This window comes from Xenopus tropicalis, chromosome 3 (genome assembly GCF_000004195.4).
Source record: "Xenopus tropicalis strain Nigerian chromosome 3, UCB_Xtro_10.0, whole genome shotgun sequence".
In the NCBI taxonomy this organism is placed as follows: Eukaryota; Metazoa; Chordata; class Amphibia; order Anura; family Pipidae; genus Xenopus; species Xenopus tropicalis.
The window spans coordinates 105002215-105026821 of NC_030679.2; the positions used below are offsets into that span (position 1 = coordinate 105002215).

Here is a 24607-nt window from a genome sequence, read left to right on the forward strand (position 1 = left end):
AATCAGCTGCCTTTTGCCACTAAACAACCAGGACAGGGAATAGAAAGGGCAAGATTTGTATTGCATTTAGCTCATGTACAAAAACAAAATGTTGTTTTGGGGTTAATATTCCCTTTAAATAAAAAAATCTGTCTACTGTGCTGCAGCGGTGTCTTCCCATCATAAGCTGAAACAAACTATCAGTCCTTAGACCATGATCCGCTCACATTATTGAGATGGGTTATACTGTTTGCCTCACCCATGCTTAAACACATTCCCATGATAACTATAAACCCAAGCTATGTTCCCATAATACATTTAAGCCCAAGAGACATGCTACTTTCTCCATCAATACTCATATTTTGTAATGTATTACATGAATTGCACTAAATGAGCAGCGCTGAGCATTGCAGCCATATTACAACACATGCTGCTAAACTTGTTTATTTTAGTTACCTATGTTGAGGGCCAGACCTTACAAATTGGTCCCTATGGGTCCCTAAATAGTACCCTTGAGGCAAAGATGTTGTTACTAAGTAACCCTCTTCAGAAAGGACAAACATACACTTATATTAACAATATCTTTTAATTACACTAAAAACAAGCTGTATGTGTGGTTTCGCCCAGACCAAGATTCTTGGATCTTACAGTTTAATTTTTTTCATTTTAATATCTTCATAAATTGTCTGAGTCATTGGGACGTATTTCTTTTCTCGCTCATCCAGAAAATAGAGAGGGTCAGAGATAATGGCCGGATCGAATCCTTCCTTTGCAAGCCCCACCTTACGCTGTTTAAAGGTCCCAGTGATATCCATGGAATTCTGCATTAAAGACACAAACGTTACCTGTTTAATACATACATGTATTGGTATCCTAACAATATTCACTAGAGATTATTTCACTAGGAATAATCTGAGTAATAATGGTGCTGTATTTTCTCCTTAAATCAAAGGTACTTGTCATTTTAAGGTTTTGGAACATGAGCAGAAGAGCTGCCAGTGAGGCAGAAACCTAATCCCCTCCTGTGCCATAGCCCTTACATGAAGGGAAGGGTGCACTATGTGTGAAAGAGAATGATATAATTCTTATTTTTTTACGTTTTCCTTGCCAGAAACGCAGGTACAGAAAAGGCGGTGCGACTTTCACTAAACCAAGACAAGAATGCAAAAGAAAACAGGTTTTACAACTTTCAATGCCAGACATTTGATATGTGAGTTTTTAGATTCTTTACAAAGTCACAGGCATAATTGCTGTGTAGTCTCAAATGGAGTGATTCCCAACCAGAGGCTCACAAGGAACATTTTACTCAACACCCCTTTGCTCTAAGTGACATCAAAACAGGTGCTCATTTTTACTTACTAGGAGGAATTTTTAGAGGAATAAAGACACAAGGTTACTGCCAAAGGTAACCATCAGGCTGGCAGTCCACATAGGGCTACCAAATAGCTTTCATGCTTATGTGACTTGTGGTTATTGATGAACCCTGCTTCAATATATATGTTAGTAAAATGCAGTGTATAATTCAGCCAGTCAGTATGCTACTGTGGGCAACATATAGGTAAGAACTAAGTAACCATAGGCACACAAGTTAATGCTAAGAATTAGGGATGCACCGAATCCCCAGCCTTTTTTTGAAGGATTCGGTTTCGACCGAATCCTCGGTCCCGGCTGAACCGAATCCTAATTAGCATAAATTAGCATGTGCTAATTAGCATTCTGAAGGGTTACATTGTAGGGGGGGATATTCGAAGCACGCGGCAATTTTTAACCCTTCCCGATCCTAATTGGCATATTGCTAATTAGGGTTCGGATTCAGTTCAGGATTCGTTGTGGTGGGTTCGGTGCATCCCTACTAAGAATTAATAGTTCAGTGAATAGCTGGATGAACATATGGTGCTGCTCCCTACAATACATCATAAAACCAAGTAAGCTGATAAATCTAGCTGAGCTTGGTAGAAAGGTTGAAGATATCATACCTGGATCCTAATAAAGCGAGGCCTTGCATAGTTCGGCAGGAAGTCTCTGACGTGTGCGTATAGCTTTCTTCCATCGAATACCTCCTCATCGTACAATATCAGGGCTGCCATTCCAATCCGGCCTTCGTGATCTATTCAAACAAATTATCAGTCATATGCATGGCAAGTCAAAAAATGTACGTCTCTAAAAAAAGGCAAGGCTGAGAATAGCTAACAGATGGCAAAAGTCTACTACATAATTCTCTCTTGGGGATTCTATCAGACGGTGCAAAGATCTCTAAATATAAAAATCTAACCTTCATTCTAGAAAATGTATCAGAATATTATACTATACCCTATACTATAGCAGCCATTCAATATTTTATACCATTCTATAGCAGTCCTCCCTTACCAGTGATTCTGACATTTTCCTAGAAATTAAAGTTTTATTACATTATTGATTATTGAAAAGGAGAGAGAGTTCCTTCTAAGATTAAAAATGATAACCATTTTTGATCAGAAAACAATCCAAAAAAACTATGGCTATGGCACACTAGACATTTTGTTTCCTGCTACTTGTTCCTAATCAAATGGGCAATGGGTCTACTCAGTAAAGTAACTAGTACCGACGGGGGCCCAGGTACAGGCTGTGCGACTGGGCCCCCCCACCCACCCTCTGGATACAATTTTTAAACTGGATTAGCATCAGTCCAACATCTGGCAGGCCCTTACTTTAGCAGCAAGTCAAACATTAGGTGTGCTGCAGCACTAAGAGAACACCACATTTATAGTATATAACATTTGCAAGTCATTTCATACTTGGAACTTGGGCACCATAGACATTGACTTCTTGGATAAAATTCACAATGCCCAGAATATCAGCAACTTCTGTTGTTGCTACATTTTCTCCTTTCCACCTGAAAAAAAAATGTTAGCTGTAAAATACTTTGAACCTCTCTTTTCCAGATAAAAGTTCAATAAATATCAGAAGGCATGTCAGTGCTGGCAGTGGGGCTAATATCCTGCTTTATAGGTGTGTTTTGTAAAGGAGACAGATGAAACAGAGCAGAGACAGACTGACTAACAGAATAGGGGAACAACAGATTGGCCAACTGAACAGAGAGAGAGAGACATACTGACCAATGGATTCTATAGGCAAGAGAGAAACTGCAATTAGTACCAGAAGCAAACTTAAACCGTGCAATAAGAATAGAACTATCAATTCTTTTCTTTTTATATGGGAAAATAAAAAATAAGGGTTGGCATGCTTTGGAACCCCACCTGAAAGTGTCTCCAACACGATCATGAAAATAGACAAAGTTTTGCTGGTCCACTGTTAATAGGTCGCCAGAATTAAAATAGGCATCGCCTTTCCGGAAAACGTCTCTCATTATTTTCTTTTCTGTGTTGTGTTGATCTCCAGCATAGCCATCAAATGGAGAACTTGAGCTAATCTTACAAACCAAAAGCCCTGGTTGGCCTGCAAAAAGATAAAACTGAATTTTAAAACACTGTATTTATTCTCTGTAAATATTACAAAGGAATAGCTCAGGCTTATGTTAAACAATAGCCTTGCACATTTACCAACTAGTTGGTTGCTTATAGGTCATTATAAATCAGTTCAGAATTCAACAGCGATATCCAAATGTGGAATGTATGCATTTTATCTATGCATTTTAATTAGAATCCCCAGAGCAACACCCATTTCCCTTAGGCATTTCCCTGGCATGGCCCTTTCCTTCTATTCTTCTGAAAAGATGTAAAGCTTGGCAGTAAAACTGTCAACTATGGGTCCAAATTATTGCTGCCCTAGGTCCCTCCACTGTATTATGCTTGGTACTGTACCCCAAGAATACAGCAGTGTGCTGCCTGAGGAACAGACAGTCGGAAACAAGTAGTGTTGCCACCTGTTCAGTTTTGACAAGAAGAGTTTGGTTTTTCATAGGACTGTTCAGGTCATGACTGTCTGTTCGGGTTTCAGCCTTGTGAAACCAGAGCAATAATCTAACCAATTCTGATGGCATGGGATCACCCCCACAAGACACAAACACACCCCCAAATCACATGACTCCACCTCTGTATGTCACTGCTCTGCCCACACTTTTGTTCAGTTTTTGCCAAGGTCAAAGGTAGCAACCCTAGAAACAACCCCCACTAATTTAATTTGATCGCCAATAATCTTTGTTTCACTGTTTGTCACCACCTTCGGGGTATGTATTTGCAGCTTCTCCGGTGTGCCCTTTCACTAAAGTCTAACAGTATACATTGCTGGATTTATAGATTATGTATAGGGCAAGATAGAACTGAAAAATACCTTTGCGAGCTTTGATACAACAGCCCTTGGCATCCCTCACAGGCTCATCCTTTTCTATATCATATTTAATAAATTCAAAAGAGTGTAATTTCTGTAACAAAATAGGCAAGGTTAGACAGTGTAACATAAATCTATTACAGTTACTGGAACACATATATGTACATACACAGTTAACAAAACACAACATATCTGAATCCCAGCCAGCATCCATATTTCAGTCAAATTTACTTACAGATGTTAATCAAATTCTGGGGTAAATGTTTTGGCACTGCTCAATGAAAAATAGAACATCAGGGCCACAATGTTGGCATGACAAAAAATGGTTGATTACAAAAGCCATACACTAAAAACCTTTTGATTAACTACTACAATGCTGGTTTAAATACTGGCTTACATGCAGGGTAAAACTATCTTTAAGAGAGAAAATAAGTAACTTGCTCTGTAGACTGCATAAAATATTTTGTATACATTACGGTATATTATAATACACAGCTTATAAGCCAATGATGTACGTTATATGACAGTCTTTTCCAAATGTACCTTATAAAAGCTGCTGACTCTTCCCACTGAACCAACAGTGTTGGTGTAATTTACAAATGCTATATTTCCTTCTGTGGATGCATAAAATTCATAGATTTGGATTTCCCCAAATCTCCTAAGGAACTCGCTCCATACATCAGTCCGGAGACCATTTCCTATAGCCATCCTTACATTATGTGAAGCATCATCATCGCTCTGAAAAAAAAGAAAGCATTGGGCATAAACACTTAATACTAAAAGTCAGACCAACCTGATATTATATAACCTTTAATTAATTTCAAATGAATCATATTAAGGGAATGATCATAGACATAGGAATTACTATATCATTGTATAAATCCTGCCCTCAGCTAAGCCCTCAGACTGCAGCCAGTTACTGGGTACTGAAAATCCTTTTGGGAGCTGATCCCCATCAACAAATATTAGGTGTCATTAGCAGCCAGTAAGATGGCCAAACATGGGCTGATAAAAGCTGCCAACTTGGTCAGCCCATGTATGTGGCATATGCAAAGGCCTGCACAAACAATATATTGAGCAAGTTAGAAACTCATGTGAAATGAGGACCACATTAGTGCCTTCCTCTCCCAACACGTATGTGTGGCCTGCATTAGGATTTCCTTTGTTTTAGATTTTCTTATCAGTAAGAGCTGATTAACAAGTAAGAGGTGTACCAGTAAAATAACCACCAGGCTTTCCTCGAGTATTCAGTGTAAATTGTTTATCTCAAGCTGCATTGTCGGGGGCTAACTGTGCCATAATGGACACTTGTTAAAACACACCACACTAAAGGTGGCCACACACGTTCCAACGTTCAGGGCTTAAACAGCAGATATGGAGGTAGAAACAATAGGATTTCTACCTCCTTCTGCCGATTCAGCCCTGACGGCAGCTTTTCTTCTTCCTTCTATGGCGCCCGATCAAATTCTTTTAACCCACCCGATCGGCGAGTTGACCGATATCAGCAGCCTCCTGCGAAACAAGGTTTCGTATGATATTATCGGTGCGTGTATGGCCAGCTTTATTGCAGCAGTGACAGAAACCTAGAGAGACATTTGTCACCTGTTTCCCAGGGTGTGAATGACTTTGGGCTCATCAGTTCTTCTGCATTACCACTGAATGCTTTAACTTCTGAAACTATTTTTATACTATTGCGATTTGCCCCCTTTTTAAAAGGTACTGGAACCCTAGATGTTTTGTCGCCCAAAGTAAATCTGCGCTACTGTGGAAAACATTTCTTTCCCACCAGCATTAATCTAAATTGCTGGTGGTAAAACATGCATATCCTGTGCTTTGTACTTCAGGCTACTGTGTAAAGTGTATGTTTTCCAACCAACGATTTTCATTAATATTTATAGCAAGGAAACTTTGAATGTTTTTGTCTTTGGCAGTAGCACAGATTTACCACAGGCAACAAACCTGCCAGTACCCAAGTACCCTTACAGGTGTGTGAACTGGGTTTATCATAGTATTTTTTATTTATATGATTATTTCTTAATTCTGTCCAAAATAAACAAATATATATACAGTAAATGCATTCTACATCTGTCAGCTCTTTAGTTTGGCTTCCATTTTTGGGGGGTTTTGAGAGAGCAACTAACAGTTTTACTGTAAAAAAGTCCTTCTGTGCCTGCTGTCACCCCCTCTCCACCCCAACAGATCACTAGTACAGGTATAGGACCCATTATCCAGAATGCTCGGGACCAAGAGTATTCCGGATAAGGGGTCTTTCCGTAATTTGGATCTCGATACCTTAAGTCTGCTAAAAAATCAATAAAATATTACATAAACCCAATAGGATTGTTTTGCATTCAATAAGGATTAATTATATCTTAGTTGGGATCAATTAAAAGGTACTGTTTTATTATTACAGAGAAAAAGGAAATCAGTTTTAAAATTCTAAATTATTTGATTAAAATGGAGTCTATGGGAGACGGGCTTTCCGTAATTCAGAGCTTTCTGGATAACGGGTTTCCGGATAAGGGGTCCGATACCTGTATAGCGAATGCAATTGTTCTTAACACTAAAATAGCCAGATTTCTGGTAAAAAATAATCAGAAATTTGTTTTTTATGAATAGCAGGGGGACTTTTTGCCAGCCTTGGCAAAGTGCAACCTAAGGCAAGTTTTTCATCATAGAGTAATCTGAAAGAAGCATTATATATAGCAGGGATCCCCAACCTTTTATACCCGTGAGCCACATTTAAATGGAAAAAGTGTTGGGGAGCAACACAAGCATGAAAAACGTTCCTGGGGTGCTAATAAGAGCAATAATTGGCTGCTTAATAGCCCCTATGTGGACTGGCAGCCTACAGAAGGCTCTGTTTGGCATTATACTTGCTTTTTATGCAACCAAAACTTGCCTCCAAGCCAAGAATTCAACAATGAGCACCTGCTTTGGGGCCACTGGGAGCAACATCCAAGGGGTTGTGGAGCAACATGTTGCTCACGAGCCACTGGTTGGGGACCACTGATATATAGGGTCATGTAGAAAATGTGTTGACTATTGTTTTAGCTGATTGAATTATTAGAGTTACTTTACTGATGTTAATGCAAAGCTGCTCATCTGAAGTTCTTGGGGCTACACAAAGCCCTCCATATTTTGGCCAATGATGCCACAGCCCTTTCTGTATATTATCATTTAAATAGAATGTAGTCACCAGAAATATAAATGTATTTATTAATCATTGTACTGATCAACTCTTTACACAGGTATAGGACCTGGCATCCAGACTGCTTGTAACCTGGGCTTTTCCGGATAAGGGCTCTTTCTCTAATTAAATCACCATACTTTACAGGGGAAGATGTATCAACGTTTGAGTTTGATTTAATTTTTTTGCTCTAAAACTCAAATTCAAATTATGGTTCAAAAACTTGAATGTTTGGAATCTATTGAATGCAAAAAAACTAAACACTTGAAAAAAAAATGTACCATCTAAAAGCTTACAAGTTTCTATAGAAGTCAATGGTAGTTGTTCTCAGCAAAGTCAAGCCATATTTTTAATTCGAGCTATTCAAGTTTTTTTTATTCAGACGAGTTTTCCTTATTAATAAATAAGCGAGCATTCCATATGTGAATTTTTTCAATTAAGACAAACAAACTTAAATTCACAAGCTTTAAAACTGATTAATAAGCCCATAAGGCTACTAAAAATCATTTATACATTAAATAAACCCAATAGAATTGTTTTGCCTCCAATAAGGATTAATGCAGCTTAGTTACCATCAAGTACAAAGTACTGTTTTATTATTAGAAGGAAAAGGAAATCATCTTTAAAAATGTTAATTATTTGATTAAAATGGAGTCTATGGGAGATGGCCTTTCTGTAATTTGGAGCTTTCATGATAACAGATCCCATACCTTTATATCAAATAATCATATTCCACTTTATATTCCCCAAACTATCCACTAAACTGCAGTGGATGTCTGACAAATTGTCTTTAGTTTTTTCCCATATTGTTGCTTACGTATTTGTCAATTTATTTGTTCCTCAACTTAAGAAAAGTAAAAGAATGACCTTTTTCCATTTCCAATATATGGTTCTATAAGGGAATAATATGGGATAGTAGGTGACATTGAGCCTAAATGCATACTATATATTATTCTGTGATATAACATTTCAGCCATAACTAGGGCTACATATTACAGAATTAGAATTGGCTAGTAATTAAATTGTTACTGGGCTTTTGGGTGTAGGAGATTACTGAGAGCTGGAGAACTTTTCATGAGAATAAATCAAAGACAAAATACCTTGGGGACATTGCAAAGATAGCGAAGTACTTCTCCAATGTACTGTACAATGGTGACATTGTATTTTCTGCAGTCATCCCAAAACTGGCTGGCTGAAAACTTTGGACGCAAAACCAATGTTGCACCTGCAACAAAAAGAGCAAAACATCAGGTGGGTGAGTGGACTGCAAATATCTACCCTTTTAGACAGGCAACCCAGACAGTTGCTTTGCTGGTGTGTACTGCACTCATAATGTTGGTACTGCTGATTGATTACAATAGGAATGGATATTCCTAATAAAACAAAGAAACATGTGGTTTGTGCCACTTGCTACACTGACTTAAATGCTGTTTTAAACTTTACCAAGCAACAACTTTTAAAAGAAGCTGCTGCCTTAGGCACAGGCCCTCAGGTGCCTATATATGAGTACGGCCCTGCCTGTGCTTAAGAACCCTTAAGCAAACAACTCCTATTTTTTGGTCAAGTTTCCAAGTTATAGAAAAACTCCTTATTCTGCAAACCCCAGATCCCAAGCATTCTAGATAGCAGATCCTATAACTACTACAGTAAAAAAATAAACTACAGCCACAGGTATATCAGAATACTCCAAAAAATAATTGACTATTGTGTTATTCTAGATAGGGGGTCTCAGTCAGTGATGTAAATGAGACCATTAAATTAGCAAATTCTGCATCAACCCAAGCTCTTCAAAACGAAGTGATAAGAACAAATCTAGCCCATTTATCAGGGATTTTAGTAGGGAGAAAGAGAAATATATTTTTGCAGCTGCAAAGAATGTAGACGTGGCTGTGTCTGGATTAATTATCCTTGTCAAAGAAACAGATTGTAGCTGTAACCATACTTCTCTATTGCCAATACGTAATCATGTAATTATATCCCTTTTGGTCTGCAACCCTGGTGAGTGTGAGATTTCTATTAAAACAAGGCTTTCTTTCTTGCGTTTTGTAAGTTATAAGAGCTTATCTGAAAAGCTTCTTAATCCCACACCTGTAATGGACTGCTGTAATGCTGGCTGGCCAGTGGGGGTAAGAAAATGATGGGGATGCTGCAAAATAATACACTTGTTGCATGGTAATCTGCATTAATTGAATAAAAAAGTCATATTTTGATATCATAACACTACTGATTATATCCAAGGTAACTGCAAAATGACCTGTCAATGAAAACTATGCAATTCAAGTCTGAAACCTGAGACTTCTTTTACAGACACTGATGGTTCTATAAAGTTCTATAGTGCACTTTAAAGCACCAAAGAGCACAAGAGATCGCCTCTTGGGGTTCGTGTAGAGCACACTTCAGTCCGGGCTTTGCACCTTCTACTAAATAAAAACCTGACGCTAGGTGCAGAGAGCAGCATTGGCGGGCACAGTCTGGGCCTGACTTACTGCCTGATATGGAGCATGTGGCCTACATCTGAATGACACGTAAGTTAGGAGACAGCTAGGGGGCAAGATGACAGACATTTACATAGAGACATCTACAGTAACGTAACAAGTACCTCCAGAGCCCCCTTCCCTCTCCTGACAACCCTATAAGTGCCACAGAATCTGCTGTCTGTGGATAAAGGAAATAAAATGCCACATGTAGAATCTAAGGTCTCTCGGTATGTAGAGCAATATTTCAAGGACTGTATACAACCAGGTGAGACCCATGATAAAAACATATTATTTATTATTTTCTGTGTCATATATTTATTTTAGAATAAATACAGAAAACCAAAAAAATGAAAACATTTACTGCTACATCCATGAACTTTTTATGGTCTATAACCCCACAAAAGGGTACCATGATACAAAAGCAATTTTCTTCACACACAGTTTAATGGAATTGAAACAAAAGTACCTCTAGAGATGCATCCATGAACCCCAATCATCATGGCAGAGCTGTGATACAGCGGAAGGGGACAATACACAACATCCCTTGCCTTCACGTTGCAAATTTCAAATAAGCCACATGCCATCATCAAACGGTAGTGATTTACCAAAGCTGCCTTAGGGAGTCCTGTTGATATACAAGTGAGATTATAGTTATTAAGCACAAGGATGTTTATTGAAATGTATTCGCTTGCAAATAGCAAATACAAATTCTAGCGGTTAAGCCTTTGAGTGCAGTTATAGGACTTGTGAAATAGATGATCTAGACCAGGGGTCCTCAACTTTTTTTTACCCATGAGCAACATTCAAATGTAAAAAGAGTTGGGAAGCAACATAAGCATGAAAAAAGATCCTGGGGGTGCCAAAAGTGGGCAGCACTTGGCTAGTTGGTAGCCTATGTGAACTGGCAGTCTACAGGAGGCTCTGTTTTTAGAAGACCTGTTTTTTATGTAACTCCCATGTATTTCCCATGAGTGACAGTATGCCCTGTGTGTCATTAACCTAAAGGGTTACTGTGATCAAAATAAAAACTGTGCCTAAAACAATCAGGGTCCAGGGTTACTTACAGCTACTCCAATTTGCTGTCACTAGTGGCTAGCAATCTAAATATCAGTGGCAAAAATGCCTTTAAGGCTGTAAAAAAATGATCTGCTGTTGCTAGGGTTGGACTGGATCAGTGGGACACCAGGAAAATACCCAGTGGGCCTCGTCGACCCAGAGCTGATCCCCACCTGTCGCTCCCCTGTTGCAGATGCTTTGCCGCAGCCCTCTCTCCCCCGATCGCAAAGTATAAAGTATGTGCGCAGGGGGAAGGGAGGGGCTGCAGTGGATGAGGGAGTAGGTGGCGGGGGTCCCTGAGGCAGCAGCAGCCATGGTGGGCCTTACACACCACAGTCTGATGACAATATCTATATAAATAATGACCTACTATGAATCCTCTTAAATGATTACCTCATTGCCAAGATGATTTGCCAAGCGTTAGCTGTTAAATATGTGCATTCAATTACCTGTAGTTCCAGAAGTGTAAATGTACATGGCAAGGGATTTCCCACTCACATACGACCTCAATGATTTTGGTACAGGTTCATCTGATGCTGCCTTTACTTTGTCAAGAAAAGATTCTGTTCCCTCGCTGATGACTGCATCAGTCAGAAAGAACACTCGGACATGATCTTTCCTGAGTTCTGGCATCACCTCTTGTATGGCATCCTTCAGCTCTGTCGTACAGGGAAGAAATGGTTAAACTGAGGAAAGGAACAAACACAGACCTGAGATGACATTTGTAGTACCCAAGCGCATTCAAGCACTATTTGTGCTAATGGGTGCAAAAAGGGAATGCCAATCACTTAGCACTTAATTCCTGGGGCTGGAACAGAGAATCTGCACCCTTGTGCCAGATGCACTTTAGACAAGCACAAAATGCAGCACTCTCACACATATGGGAAACTGGTACTTACCATCTGCACTATGCAGGCATTAAATGAGAACTAAAGTCTGATTAAAGACTCTTTAAAGAAGTAGGGCAGAAATGTTGTATATTATGTTTTAGGCTTCTGTACCAGCCCAAGGCACCGCAGCCCTTTAGCAGCGAAGCTCTGTCCCTCCAAAGATGCCCCAGTAACTCCCCATCTTCTTTTCTGCTGATTCCCTGCACATGCTCTGTGCTGCTGTCACTTACCTTAGCTTAGGGACCGACGCACAATATACTGTATATATATATACATGTAAATAATATATATGTCACAATATAAGGTTGATTAGTAATTACTACAGATAATTAATACATGGCAGCTCAAAAACCAGTGCAATTAGCATCAGAATTTAATGATCGGCCCTGTAGCATCAGCTTCTATGACAGACAAAACTCATTTACTGCTTGCTAATATCCTACAACACTAAGGGGCCCACTCATTAAAGCACGATTTTTTTTTTCTGGAAAAAAATCGTATTTTTTCTAATTTATAGAACTTTTTGTAATGACCATGATAATATTGTTAAAATTACGCAACTTTTTTGTGGTTTGTGTTAACTTCCATGAAAAAGTCGTATTTTTTGCAAAGAGTACAACCATTTTGGAATTCATTCCAGCTTCGGTTCAGGACTATCTTTTGGCCAGGTTGGATCTGTAGAGTGCCATTGAGTCCTATGGAAGGCTTCCAAAATCATACATTAAAGTTTCAAAGCCAGAAAGGTTTTCAAGCCATTTCTGATTGTTTGGATCCGAAAATTTGGTGACTTTCGGATCGCAAACACGATACTTTCTCACGACCATGAAAATAATTTTTGCACATCAGAAATTATCGTGGTTACTCCAAATTTTTCCAATCGTGCTTTTAACCAGCGAAAATTTGTGCTTTAATGAATGGGCTCCCTAGTGAACAGCTGCCCAGAGCACACTGAGTGTAAGTGTCACTGACACTCCTAACAGAATGCAAGATGGGGAGCTACTGTAACAACTCTGAAAGCCTGAATCATTAGTATTATAGAGATGCTAAATTTTTAGGCTGGTGCAGTAAGTTCGGTAAACAAAATATGGCATTTCTAGCCACATTCATTTTTAGGGTTTACTTATTCTTTTAAGCACAGGGCTCAAGAGTGTCTTGTATCTCTTGGAGCTTTTTGTGCATCATGAATCAGGTACGAAAAAAGAGCTTGCAAGGGGGTGTCCATCTACTGCCTCTTCTGCATGGACTGCTGTAAGTGCTGCATGCAGATATAGGAGCAAGTTGAGCTCCTTTGGGGAGAGCAAAATTTGTACCTGAATGCATTGTTCAGTCCCATATTTTATAATTAATGCTAGTACTGTCACAGCATAGGTCTTTTACTGATTACAGTTAGCCACAAGCAGGAAGACATGGTTGGTTGATCATTCCAAACAAACTGAGCAATCATCACTCTAAGCTATAAATAAGGAATGGCCATGCTGTGATCACACTGGATCTAAAGGTGGCCACACACGTGGCGATTTTGGATCTTTCGTGCGACCATCGTTCAATCAGCCACTAACCTTCAGGGCTGAAACGGCAGGTAAGGAGGTAGAAACAATAGGATTTCTACTTCCTTCTGCCGATTCAGCGCTGAAGGCAGATTTTGGTCAGGCGCCTTCTATGGCGCCTGATCAAAATCTTTTAACCTGGCCGATCAGCGAGGCTGCTGATATCGGTCGACTTGCCGACTTGCCATACACGCACCGAATATCGTACGAAACGAGGTTTCGTACGATATTATCGGTGCGTGTATGGCCAGCTTTAGCTGGACAGTGCCAAATCCTGAGTCTGCTGCCTCTCAGTCTGCACCCATAGGTGTTCACTGGCTGACAGCAAGCAATGTCACATATTTGTCCCACTTAGCTATCACCCAGCGTTGTGCTTTTGTACCATATGGAACGCCTCTGTGATTTCTAGCATTATTTTAATTTTTATAATAGTTTTATAAAATGCAATAGGAATGATCCTGTAAAACCTGTATTTTACGTTCTGCTTGTAGTCATGTTACCTGTCACATGAATGACTGAGGAAAAAGCAAATGTATATACTGTATACACCACTGCAAGCTGTTATTTCTGCTCTGAATCAGTAATATCAAATATATTTCAGCACCTTGTACACTCCAGGGGAAAAAAAATAAAACAAAAGAAAAAGATTAAAAAAAAAAAATAGTTTTTAGTCAATTGAAGATATTAACATTGACAAAATCTAAAATGCAAATATATATATAATGCAGAAAGATGCAGTAAAAAGTGCTTGTGCATTAAGCCACATAAATCATCTTCCCAGAGCTAATGTGCAGTTCAAAGTGTTATAGTTCAGCTTAAAGGGACAGTATACACCTAAAAACAACCTTTGCTAGAAACGAACACAATAAATAAGACTTGTGTTAAAATTACATCCAGCTTTGCCTGTTTTTTGCCATTATAAATCACTAATTTAAAAGTTGGACTATTTTTATAAACCTTACCCTCTCCCTTCAGGAAAGCTTACAGCAGTGATCCCCAACCAGTGACTAGGGGGCAACATGTTGCTCACCAACCCCTTGGGTGTTGCTCTCAGTGCCCCCAAACCAGGTAGTTATTTTTGAATTCCTGACTTGGGGGCAAGTTTTGGTTGAATAAAAACAAGATTTACTACCAAATAAAGCCCCCTGTAAGCTGATAGGGTGCATAGAGGCCCCTAATAGCCAATCACAGCCCTTATTTGGCGCCTCCATGAACTTTTATGGTGCTTGTGTTGCTCCCCAAATCTCTTTACATTTGATTGTGGCTCACGAGTAAGAAAGGTTGGGGATCCCTGGCTTACAGGGTAACCCTTTTAAAAAAAAAAAAAAAACCAAAATTGGTATAAAGGGGATACCTTTACTGGCTAACTAAGATAACCATAGCAAGCTTTCAGAACATTTTAGTTCCTTCAATGATTGAAGGAACTAAAATGATCTGAAAGCTTGCTATGGTTATCTTAGTTAGCCAGTAAAGGTATCCCCTTTATACCACTTTTGTTATTTTTTATTTCAAAAGGGTTACCCTGTAACATTTTGACTGGCTAGCACGGTACATCACCTTTTCCTTCAGGACAGGACAATTTGTTCAGAGCTCCCTATCTACCTTTGCACAAACAAACAAACCTTCCCTTTTCTAAGCAGCAGCCTTTGAGCAAGCCATTATTGGGGACTTCTCAGTAGACCGGTAATTTGTTTTATCAGCTCATTTGACATTGTATGTGACATTAAGTGACAGGAAGAACTAAAGTGAGACTGTCTTCACATTCTTGTTTAGTGCCAGAAATAACTATAGATATTTATGAATTAAAACAATAAGCAATATTCAGATACATCTCATGCCCTTATGGGCAATTTTTGGAGATACAGCACAGATTCTAAAGGCAGTTAAGAAACTAGCAAATATTATCTCTGTAGTTAGTAGGAAAGCCATATTGGATTGTTGGATATCTGATGTGCCCCCTGATGCTTATTAAACTAGATTTTGCTTATAGCATGGATTGGTTAAAAGCTACTTTGAATAGAGATTGCCAGGTTATAACTTTTTTTTGTCCATGCAGACATAATCCCCTATGCCTATGCAACAACAATAACTCTTAGATGCATTTTGTTTTACCACCTGGTATGTGTTTGAATAGCTAGTGGTGAGAAATCCTCTAGTAATAACAAGTAAACTGTAGGAGGATATCTACAAATGCCCTGATCAGTCTATATTCAAGTAATTTGGGGGGGAATGAATTTAGAGCAATTTGATGTATGATAAATCAAATCTGATTACTGGGGTGGGTCAAAGAATGTCTCATCTGCCCATATCCTGCCCCCGATCTGCCCACACCCCACCTCTGTGGGGTGGCAACCCTACAGGGGGCAAATGTTAGGCACCCCCCAGTTATTATAATTGCTGACGAGAGAATGTTCCCAGGCTGGGTGCACAAGCTGGCTGTTTGCATCTAAGGTTCTTTTTGCACTTGGCTTTGCACAGACTGAACCATATATAGTTACATAGTTACATAGGGTTGAAAAAAGACCTGAGTCCATCAAGTTCAACCCATCCAAGTAAATCCAGCACACACAACCCACACCTACCAATATAGAAAGGAACCAGGAAAAAAAAGTGGCAGAGTACATAGTACTCTGGGGTCTTATGTAAGTGATTATAATGACTGGGGGGGAGGGGGAGTACCTAACATTTTTGCAACCCCCAGGGATTATACCATTATTATTATTATTATCATCACCACCACATATTTATAAAGTGCCAACATATTCTACAGTGCTGTACAATAAATGGCTGTATATATATTAAATACAGACGTTAATCTTGCTGCTGTTAGGATAAAGTATATTTCTGTCATGTGAATCTTCTATATTAAAAGGCAATGCAAAGACAAGAGTGCTGTGCTACATTGAATACAGATAGAACATACAGATTCACATACAAAGCAGTCAGTAAATGGTACAAGTGGTAAAGTACAAAGGAGCTTACAATCCAAAGCAAAGCAAAGACAAATCTGCACCAGCACTTTAGTCAAATCCACTAAGTCAGACTACTGACTTTTAATGTTATGGGAGTAATTGCATTACTTTTTATAAATGTGAAGCTTTAATACTCACATTATCACATACAGCAATATATAATAACCTCCCTTTTAAGACAATGGCCCCCATAAATTTATGACAGTAGTTCCACATTTTATGTCGCCAGTGCCGGACTGGCCCACCAGATTACCAGGAAAACTCCCGGTGGGCCCAGGTGTCAATGGGCCCTCTTGCTTCTAATTATTTAGCCTATTTCATGGTCATTCCCTGTTTCTGTATGGGAAGAAGAAAGCTTGATAGATGGAAGAATAGAGTATAGTATGTAGAGAAAAGAGACTAGGATAATAAAGAGTTTGAGGGAGGAATTACATTTTGAAAGTGGGTCCATGGTCCAGGGTTTTCTGGTGGGCCCCTGCCATCTCAGTCCGACACTGTATGTCGCAATGTCCCTACTATTTTTTACCACTCTGAATCCAGCTATATATGTCACAGTGACCCCAGTACTTTATGACACTATGGCCCAGCAAAATTCTCCATAATGACCAAAGCATTTACAGTGGTGTGCAAAACTATTTGCCCCCTTCCTGATTTCTTATTCTTTTGCATGTTTGTCACACTTAAATGTTTCTGATCATCAAACACATTTAACTATTAGTCAAAACACAAAATGCAGTTTTTAAATGAGGGTTTTTATTATTTAGGGAGAAAAAAAATCCAAACCTACATGGCCCTGTGTGAAAAAGTAATTGCCCCCTGAACCTAATAACTGGTTGGGCCACCCTTAGCAGCAATAACGTAGTGTTTGCGATAACTTGCAACGAGTCTTTTACAGTGCTCTGGAGGAATTTTGGCCCACTCATCTTTGCAGAATTGTTGAAATTCAGCTTTATTTGAGGGTTTTCTAGCATGAACCGCCTTTTTAAGGTCATGCCACAACATCTCAATAGGATTCAGGTCAGGACTTTGACTAGGCCACTCCAAAGTCTTCATTTTGTTTTTCTTCAGCCATTCAGAGGTGGATTTGCTGGTGTGTTTTGGGTCATTGTCCTGCTGCAGCACCCAAGATCGCTTCAGCTTGAGTTGACAAACAGATGGCCGGACATTCTCCTTCAGGATTTTTTGGTAGACAGTAGAATTCATGGTTCCATCTATCACAGCAAGCCTTCCAGGTCCTGAAGCAGCAAAACAACCCCAGACCATCACACTACCACCACCATATTTTACTGTTGGTATGATGTTCTTTTTCTGAAATGCTGTGTTACTTTTACACCAGATGTAACGGGACACGCACCTTCCAAAAAGTTCAACTTTTGTCTCGTCGGTCCACAAGGTATTTTCCCAAAAGTCTTGGCAATCATTGAGATGTTTTTTAGCAAAATTGAGACGAGCCTTAATGTTCTTTTTGCTTAAAGTGGTTTGCGCCTTGGAAATCTGCCATGCAGGCCGTTTTTGCCCAGTCTCTTTCTTATGGTGGAGTCGTGAACACTGACCTTAATTGAGGCAAGTGAGGCCTGCAGTTCTTTAGATGTTGTCCTGGGGTCTTTTGTGGCCTCTCGGATGAGTTGTCTCTGCGCTCTTGGGGTAATTTTGGTCGGCCGGCCACTCCTGGGAAGGTTCACCACTGTTCCATGTTTTTGCCATTTGTGGATAATGGCTCTCACTGTGGTTCGCTGGAATCCCAAAGCTTTAGAAATGGCTTTATAACCTTTACCAGACTGATAGATCTCAATTACTTTTGTTCTCATTTGTTCCTCAATTTCTTTGGATCTTGGCATGATGTTTAGCTTTTGAGGTGCTTTTGGTCTACTTCTCTGTGTCAGGTAGCTCCTATTTAAGTGATTTCTTGATTGAAACAGGTGTGGCAGTAATCAGGCCTGGGGGTGACTACAGAAATTGAACTCAAGTGTGATAAACCACAGTTAAGTTATTTTTTAACAAGGGGGGCCATCACTTTTTCACACAGGGCCATGTAGATTTGGAGTTTTTTTTCTCCCTTAATAACGTAAACCTTCATTTAAAAACTGCATTTTGTGTTCAATTATGTTATCTTTGACTAACAGTTAACGGTTTTTGATGAGCAGAAACATTTTGTGTGACAAACATGCAAAAGAATAAGAAATCAGGAAGGGGGCAAATAGTTTTTCACACCACTGTATGTCACAATGGCATTCTGTGCATGAAGGAAACATGCTTTCCTGCTGCTTAGAGTAAGTACTATGGCCTCCACCAGAACACATCCCTTGCCAATCAACTGGAAATGATAACACAGAGATTAAATGGGGTTGTCCACCTTTAAAATAACTTTTTAATGTTGTAGAGAGTGCTATTCTGAAATAATTTGCAATTGGTCTTTCTTATTATTTGTGGTTTTTTAATTACTTAGCTTTATATTCAGCAACTCTCCAGTTTAAAATTTTAGCAGCTATATGGTTGCTAGGGTCCAAATTACCCTATCAACCAGGCAGTGGTTCAAATGAGAAACTGGAATATGAATAGGAGTGGGTATGAATAGAAAGAAAAGACAGTGACCCCTTTCTATAACTGAAAATAGACTTTGAGGTGAAGCACTATTTCATCATAGATTAGACAAATAGTACTGCACTATATTAGTGTATATTGCTATTCCTGCATGTACCACACGTGAGAGTTTAAATAGTGGTGAAGCTGGTGTGAGTGACCTAGAGAACCCTGTCGTATAAGAGAACATTTCCTGTTTATGAGAAGGAGTGTCCCCTGTGTCCAGACATCTAGCTAAAAGTACTTTTGGCATACAGTGTGTATACAGATGATAACCTCTGTTGAAATGTTGTTTTTATGAATGTAGCACAAAAGGCTACACCATCCTAGAGGCATCAAATTGCACAACAAATGGAAATGAATGGGGCAAGTGAGGTCACTATGTCAATGATTAAAGGAAACAATAAAGCACACGCTGATCTATTTGCACACATTTTATTAGTTTGAAATTAACTAGGTGCATGTGTTCATTAACTTGCAGATGTAACCAGACATTAAAGGGACATAATATAAAATGCCCAGCATTGGTGAGGCCAATGTCTTGCAGAGGGAAACTTCACGCGACTTCAGAAAGCCAAAGCGATGTGCAGCCCTTTCCACTGCCGACTCCTATTGGGAGTGACTAACTCGCTCCATGGGACACTAGCCTAAAAGTTGTGTGTTTGCTTCACAAACACAACTATAGTTTGTATAAATAAGCTGCTGTGTAGCCATGGGGGCAGCCATTCAAACTGAAATAGGGCTACATGGCACAGGTTATATAGCAGACAATACATAGTCTTACTATATTCATCTTTCTGAGGCAAACACACAACTTTTACCAGTGCAGGGCAACAGTACATTATATTTTAACTGCTTTTTTGTCTTACTGTTAATTTAATGATATTTTGACTAAAATATCTATGAAAGCTGCTTAAAAGGGCCACCCAAACATAAGGCTGTCCCACTTCGCCCCATCAAGTTCATGAAAATTTGATTATACGTGGAAAACAATTCACTGCAGATTTTAGTGACCAAAAAGCATCATTATAGATGCAAGATAATCCACCATGGGCCAATTACCAGCACTATGTTGGGCATCTTGCTGTTCTCTTACAGTTTGTGTTTATTGTGTATTATGTACATTGGAATCAAACATGGGGATAAGGGACATAAGGGACACTCTTGCTCAGTGTTAAGAAACTTCCAATTGCAGGAACAAATAACACAAGTGCCAGGTTTACACAGATAGCTGTGATTCTCATTAGAGGATTATTTTCCTTATTAATGCACAAACATTTTATTAACTGTTTCCAGGCACCCCAAAAATGTTACTTCCCTGCTCATGACGAGTCTGAAGGGAGTCACCTAGGAAAAATAAATAAGATGGCGGCACAGCGCTGCGTTTTTCCTCCTATACAGTGAAGGTTGGGCACCCCTGAGTTGATGGTTGATTAACAAAACATACAGAGAAGAAGACAGCAAGCACAATGCAATTCAGCCGCATGGAGCGTATTCTCAGCAAGCCGAAAAATGCTTGCCAATAATGCGCTCCTACGTTTGAAAATCCTCTTAGCTGTGCCTGCACCCGAAAGCAATGAATACACTCGGCTGCAGGCACATGTAGCCGATATCCACCGAAAATGCAAAGTCCTGTGTTTTTAGGTGGATCTCGGCAATATGTGCCTGCACCTGAGCATATCTGGTGCAGACAAAAAGTAAAGAGGATTTTACAGTAGCTGGGCATATTCTCGGCAAGTGTTTTTCAGTTTGCAGAGAATACGCTCCGTGTGGCATTAACCTAAACCTTGTTTCACTCTCTGGTGTGTCTGCACCAAGAGACACTGTGGATTTCAGCTCTAAAATGTAAAGTCATGTGTTTGGTGCCAAAATACGCTCTCTGTGTCTGCACCTGACATAGGTTCACCTTGTGTAGTCACATCAGAGAGTTAAGGTCCCCATACACCATAAGATCCGCTCGTTTGGTGATGTGGCCAAGCGAGCGAATCTTCTCCTGGTATCCCCCACCTACGGGTGGGCGATATTGGGAGAATCCAGGGTAATTCAATCGTTTGGCCCTGGGGCCAAAGATCGAATTATAACGGCAGGTTTAGGAAAAGTCGGTCCGGGGACCGCATCAACGAGCCGATGCAGTCCCCGATCCAACTAGATTTTCTAACCTGCCCGATTGTTATCTGTTCGATTTCATTTCAGGCCAGATGTCGGTCAGGCAGGCCCGTCAGGAGTGCCCATACACAGGCCGATTATCTGCCGAATCAGTCCAAGGGACCGATATCAGCAGCTACTATCGGCCCGTGTATGGGGACCTTAAAGGAACAGTAACACCAAAAAATTAAAGAGTTTTAAAGTAAATGAAATATAATGTACTGTTGCCCTGCACTGGTAAAAGTTGTGTGTTTGCTACAGTAACTCTACTATAGGTTATATATAATAAGCTGCTGTGTAGCCACGGGGGCAGCCATTCAAGCTGGAAAAAAGGAGAAAAGGCACAGGTTACATAGCAGATAACGGATAAGCTCTGTAGAATACAATAGTGTTTTATCTGTTATCAGCTAAGTGCCTGTGCCTTTTCTCCTTTGAATGGCTGCCCCCATGGCTACACAGCTGCATTTTTTATATAAACCATAGTAGTGTTTCAGAGGCAAACACCCCAGTTGTACCAGTGCAGGACAGCAGTAAATTATATTGGACTTTCTTTTATACACTTGAAATTTTTGGTGTTACTGTTCCTTTAAGTTGGAGCGGAGGGGTGGTTTCTTGCCCTATGTATGAACTACCCTGTTTAGCAACAGCCTTAAATGGGAAACTGACACCTTTATAAAAAAAATTATGAAATGTTCTGTCAGTGTAATAGATCTAAACCATTTTTAGGGGGGGGGGGGGGGCAAAGTTAAGGAATCAGATTCATGACCCACAAAGTGGTTTAAACTAAACAGAACAGGAAATCAGTTTTTGGTTCTGACCGATGGGCTTGAAGTCCCTGGAGTAAGCAGACAGACAAACTGCCACTAATGCATCTAAAAAATATAATCACTCAGTTTTTAGTTTCATACACATTGCTGAAGATTTTGGGACATCACCATTTCAAAATATCTTCTGTTCCACCCCCCACCCCACAGACACATTAACTCATTTTTTGTGCATCCCTCTTCTGTGCTATGGATCCCACATATGTGCCCTGGGACCATGAGCAACACATGGCTGTTATAGGCAAAATGCATGGTTATTTATTCTATCAGACCTGCACTAACCCAAGACAGTATGTAGCAATAAATACCTTGCATATTTACATACACCTGCAGAGATCTGAAAATCATTTTTAGTGACTCTTTTTTACCTGGCCCTTTAAGCTGGCCATACCAACCAATCAGATCTTTGCTTGATTTTGCCACCTGCATTTTTGGCCACATTGGGCCTTAGACCAATGATCGGATCACAATGCTGGCTTACATGGGCCACTGGGAGATCAACACACTGATGTAGTTCTTGCCAAATGTGATTTTCAAACTTGGCCCAATAGATATTTAGCCATTTTTGCTCCTGCAACTTTTTGGGCAGCCCGTAAGAAGCTGATAAGCTGCTGATGCTGGTCTGGAATTGCTGAACTTTTATTGGCTCACTTTAACACTAGAATTCTGCACAAAGGCCTTAAAGAGATACTGACACCTGGAATTAAACTGTTTTTTAAATATATAATTACATTGTCTTTCCATAAGTTTTATAATTTTGCCATAAAAGTTAGCATTAGAAGCTATAACTGACGGATTGAAAAGTGACAGTCAGGTTGGCAAAACAGTCAGGTTTAGGGACATAAAGTGACAATTACTCACAAAAGCAACCTTATCAGTGAAAAACCATCAACATGACCTATAGGGAACTTTGTATGTATATTCATAATTTTAAAAGTAGTTTTTTTATGTCAGTATCACTTTAATGAGTGGCATATTTGTGGGGAGAAGAGCCTGCAACAGGCAGGGAGAGGGAGGAGAGGGGGCCTGGTAAGGGACCTGTGACCTGGCGCCCATCCGCTTGCTTCCTGCAACATCCCCCACATGTGTTTGGGTGGTGGTGTGCTGCTAATATGGGTGAAAGGGGGCCCAGGACCCCACAGGTCACAAGGTATGCCACTGGTGGCAATGCAGCACTTTTCCTTATAAATGTCATACCTAATGGTGTTCAGTAAAGCAAAGCAGTTCAGTAGCCATAAGTTACACATTGAGAACTGATCAGTAACATGCCTCTGTGCAGTTCATTAGCTTTGACACATTTCCAAACACAAAAGTTCCCTGCAGCGAAGAATTAAACCTGAGACTGTAGCTGAATGTTAGGGAAAATGTACAACCCTAGGGCTATTGTAACAAATGTCACATTTTCTATGAGGTCTTTAAACCAACAGAATTCACTGAGAAGTTGATCAGAACAGAAGCTGACAGTTAGTGCTAGCTACTGATTGGGTGGAATGGGTTATTAAAGTTTATGCAATTCTGCAACTATCATGTGCAGGAGGAGGAGGGGACATGTCACCATTCCGTGTGTATCAGTCTGAGCACTGTCCCATAAGCAACAAACCTGTACCCATATGTTTTGTGTATTATTTGTTATTATTTTTAGCACAATAAGGGTTCTCAGATCTTCACAGGGATAAAAAAAAGGCCAACTGCATATAATAATATAAACACACTCACCTACAGTAATGTATTAAGCATAGACACCTGCATTATGAAATGGAAAGTGGGCCCTGCCCCAAGTAATCTGTCAGTCACTACTCCTTTTATAAACAGTTAATCAGATGTAAATAGGAGTAGGTAACTCTCAGCATCCCATTGGCAAATGCATTTCATAATTACAGTTATAATGAAAAGATCTATAATCTATCTGCAGGCAGAAAGGGGAGAAGGGGGAGGAAGCCAAATTGAGAAAAGGTGGGGTGAAGACTGTGAATATTAAAATGCTGAAATAACAGCAAAGACAGAGAAACTACACATGTGAGTTATCAGCATGAATGTGAGAGTGGTGCCATGTCAGGGCACAAGCCTATATTAGGGTACCAGTAACCCCATTGCTCAGTGTGATCCACAGGACAAACACCTGTCAGACTGAGCACCCACCTGGTTCAGCCAATAGAACTTTAGCCCCGGAGGATCTGAAGCAGTGCAGGAAGGACTGGGACCTGATGTTATTATTGAGACAAGCAATGGAGCTGCCCAGTTTGGCTACCCCAAGCCAGATCCAGATGTACGCCGGCGCATTGGCCATGAAGATCGCCACACAGTCCCCTGACTTGATCCCCGCAAACTTGCGCAGCGCCCTGGCCGCCTGGTTACTGAGCTTGTCCATATGGGAGTAAGTGTAAACCTCCTCCTTAAACAGCACGAACGGCTTGTCCGGGTGCCTCTCCACCTTCTCCAGGAACAGATCCACCACCGAGTGCGCAGGAGTTTTATTAACATAGCGCCTGCTCCTTATTCCAAAGCGCAAGGCTGTGATGAACCAGGCGATGTCCTGAAAGATGTAGGGGAAGATGAAACTGATAAGTATCGGGAGGAGCAGCAGCCCGGGGAGGGCAGTGAAGATTAAGGTGATCATGTGTGAGCTGCGCCCTGTAGCACTATGTACCTGCTCTCCCACTGCTGCTCCTGGAAATAGCGCT

General features: G+C 40.1%; 1 protein-coding gene across 1 annotated transcript; it reads right to left on the reverse strand.

Moving 5' to 3' along the window:
- Positions 1-546: 546 nt before the first annotated feature.
- Positions 547-24598, reverse strand: slc27a2 (solute carrier family 27 (fatty acid transporter), member 2). The gene is made up of 10 exons (XM_002939623.5): positions 24066-24598; positions 11418-11627; positions 10379-10537; positions 8536-8660; positions 4789-4983; positions 4249-4339; positions 3216-3414; positions 2754-2851; positions 1956-2086; positions 547-800 (listed from the first exon to the last, which is right to left on the reverse strand). Exons 1-10 carry the CDS (start codon positions 24541-24543, stop codon positions 624-626), a joined length of 1863 nt encoding a protein of 620 aa, XP_002939669.2. The 5' UTR covers positions 24544-24598; the 3' UTR covers positions 547-623.
- Between the last annotated feature and the right edge of the window lie 9 nt (positions 24599-24607).

Coding starts and splice junctions, on each gene's coding strand:
- slc27a2 (XM_002939623.5), bottom strand. CDS start 24,543: ATGATCACCTTAATCTTCACTGCCCTCCCCGGGCTGCTGCTCCTCCCG. Junction 11,628..24,065: donor AGTTCTATTGGCTGAACCAG/GTGGGTGCTCAG, acceptor CCTGTACGACAG/AGCTGAAGGATGCCATACAA. Junction 801..1,955: donor CTCGCTTTATTAGGATCCAG/GTATGATATCTT, acceptor TCTTTAATGCAG/AATTCCATGGATATCACTGG.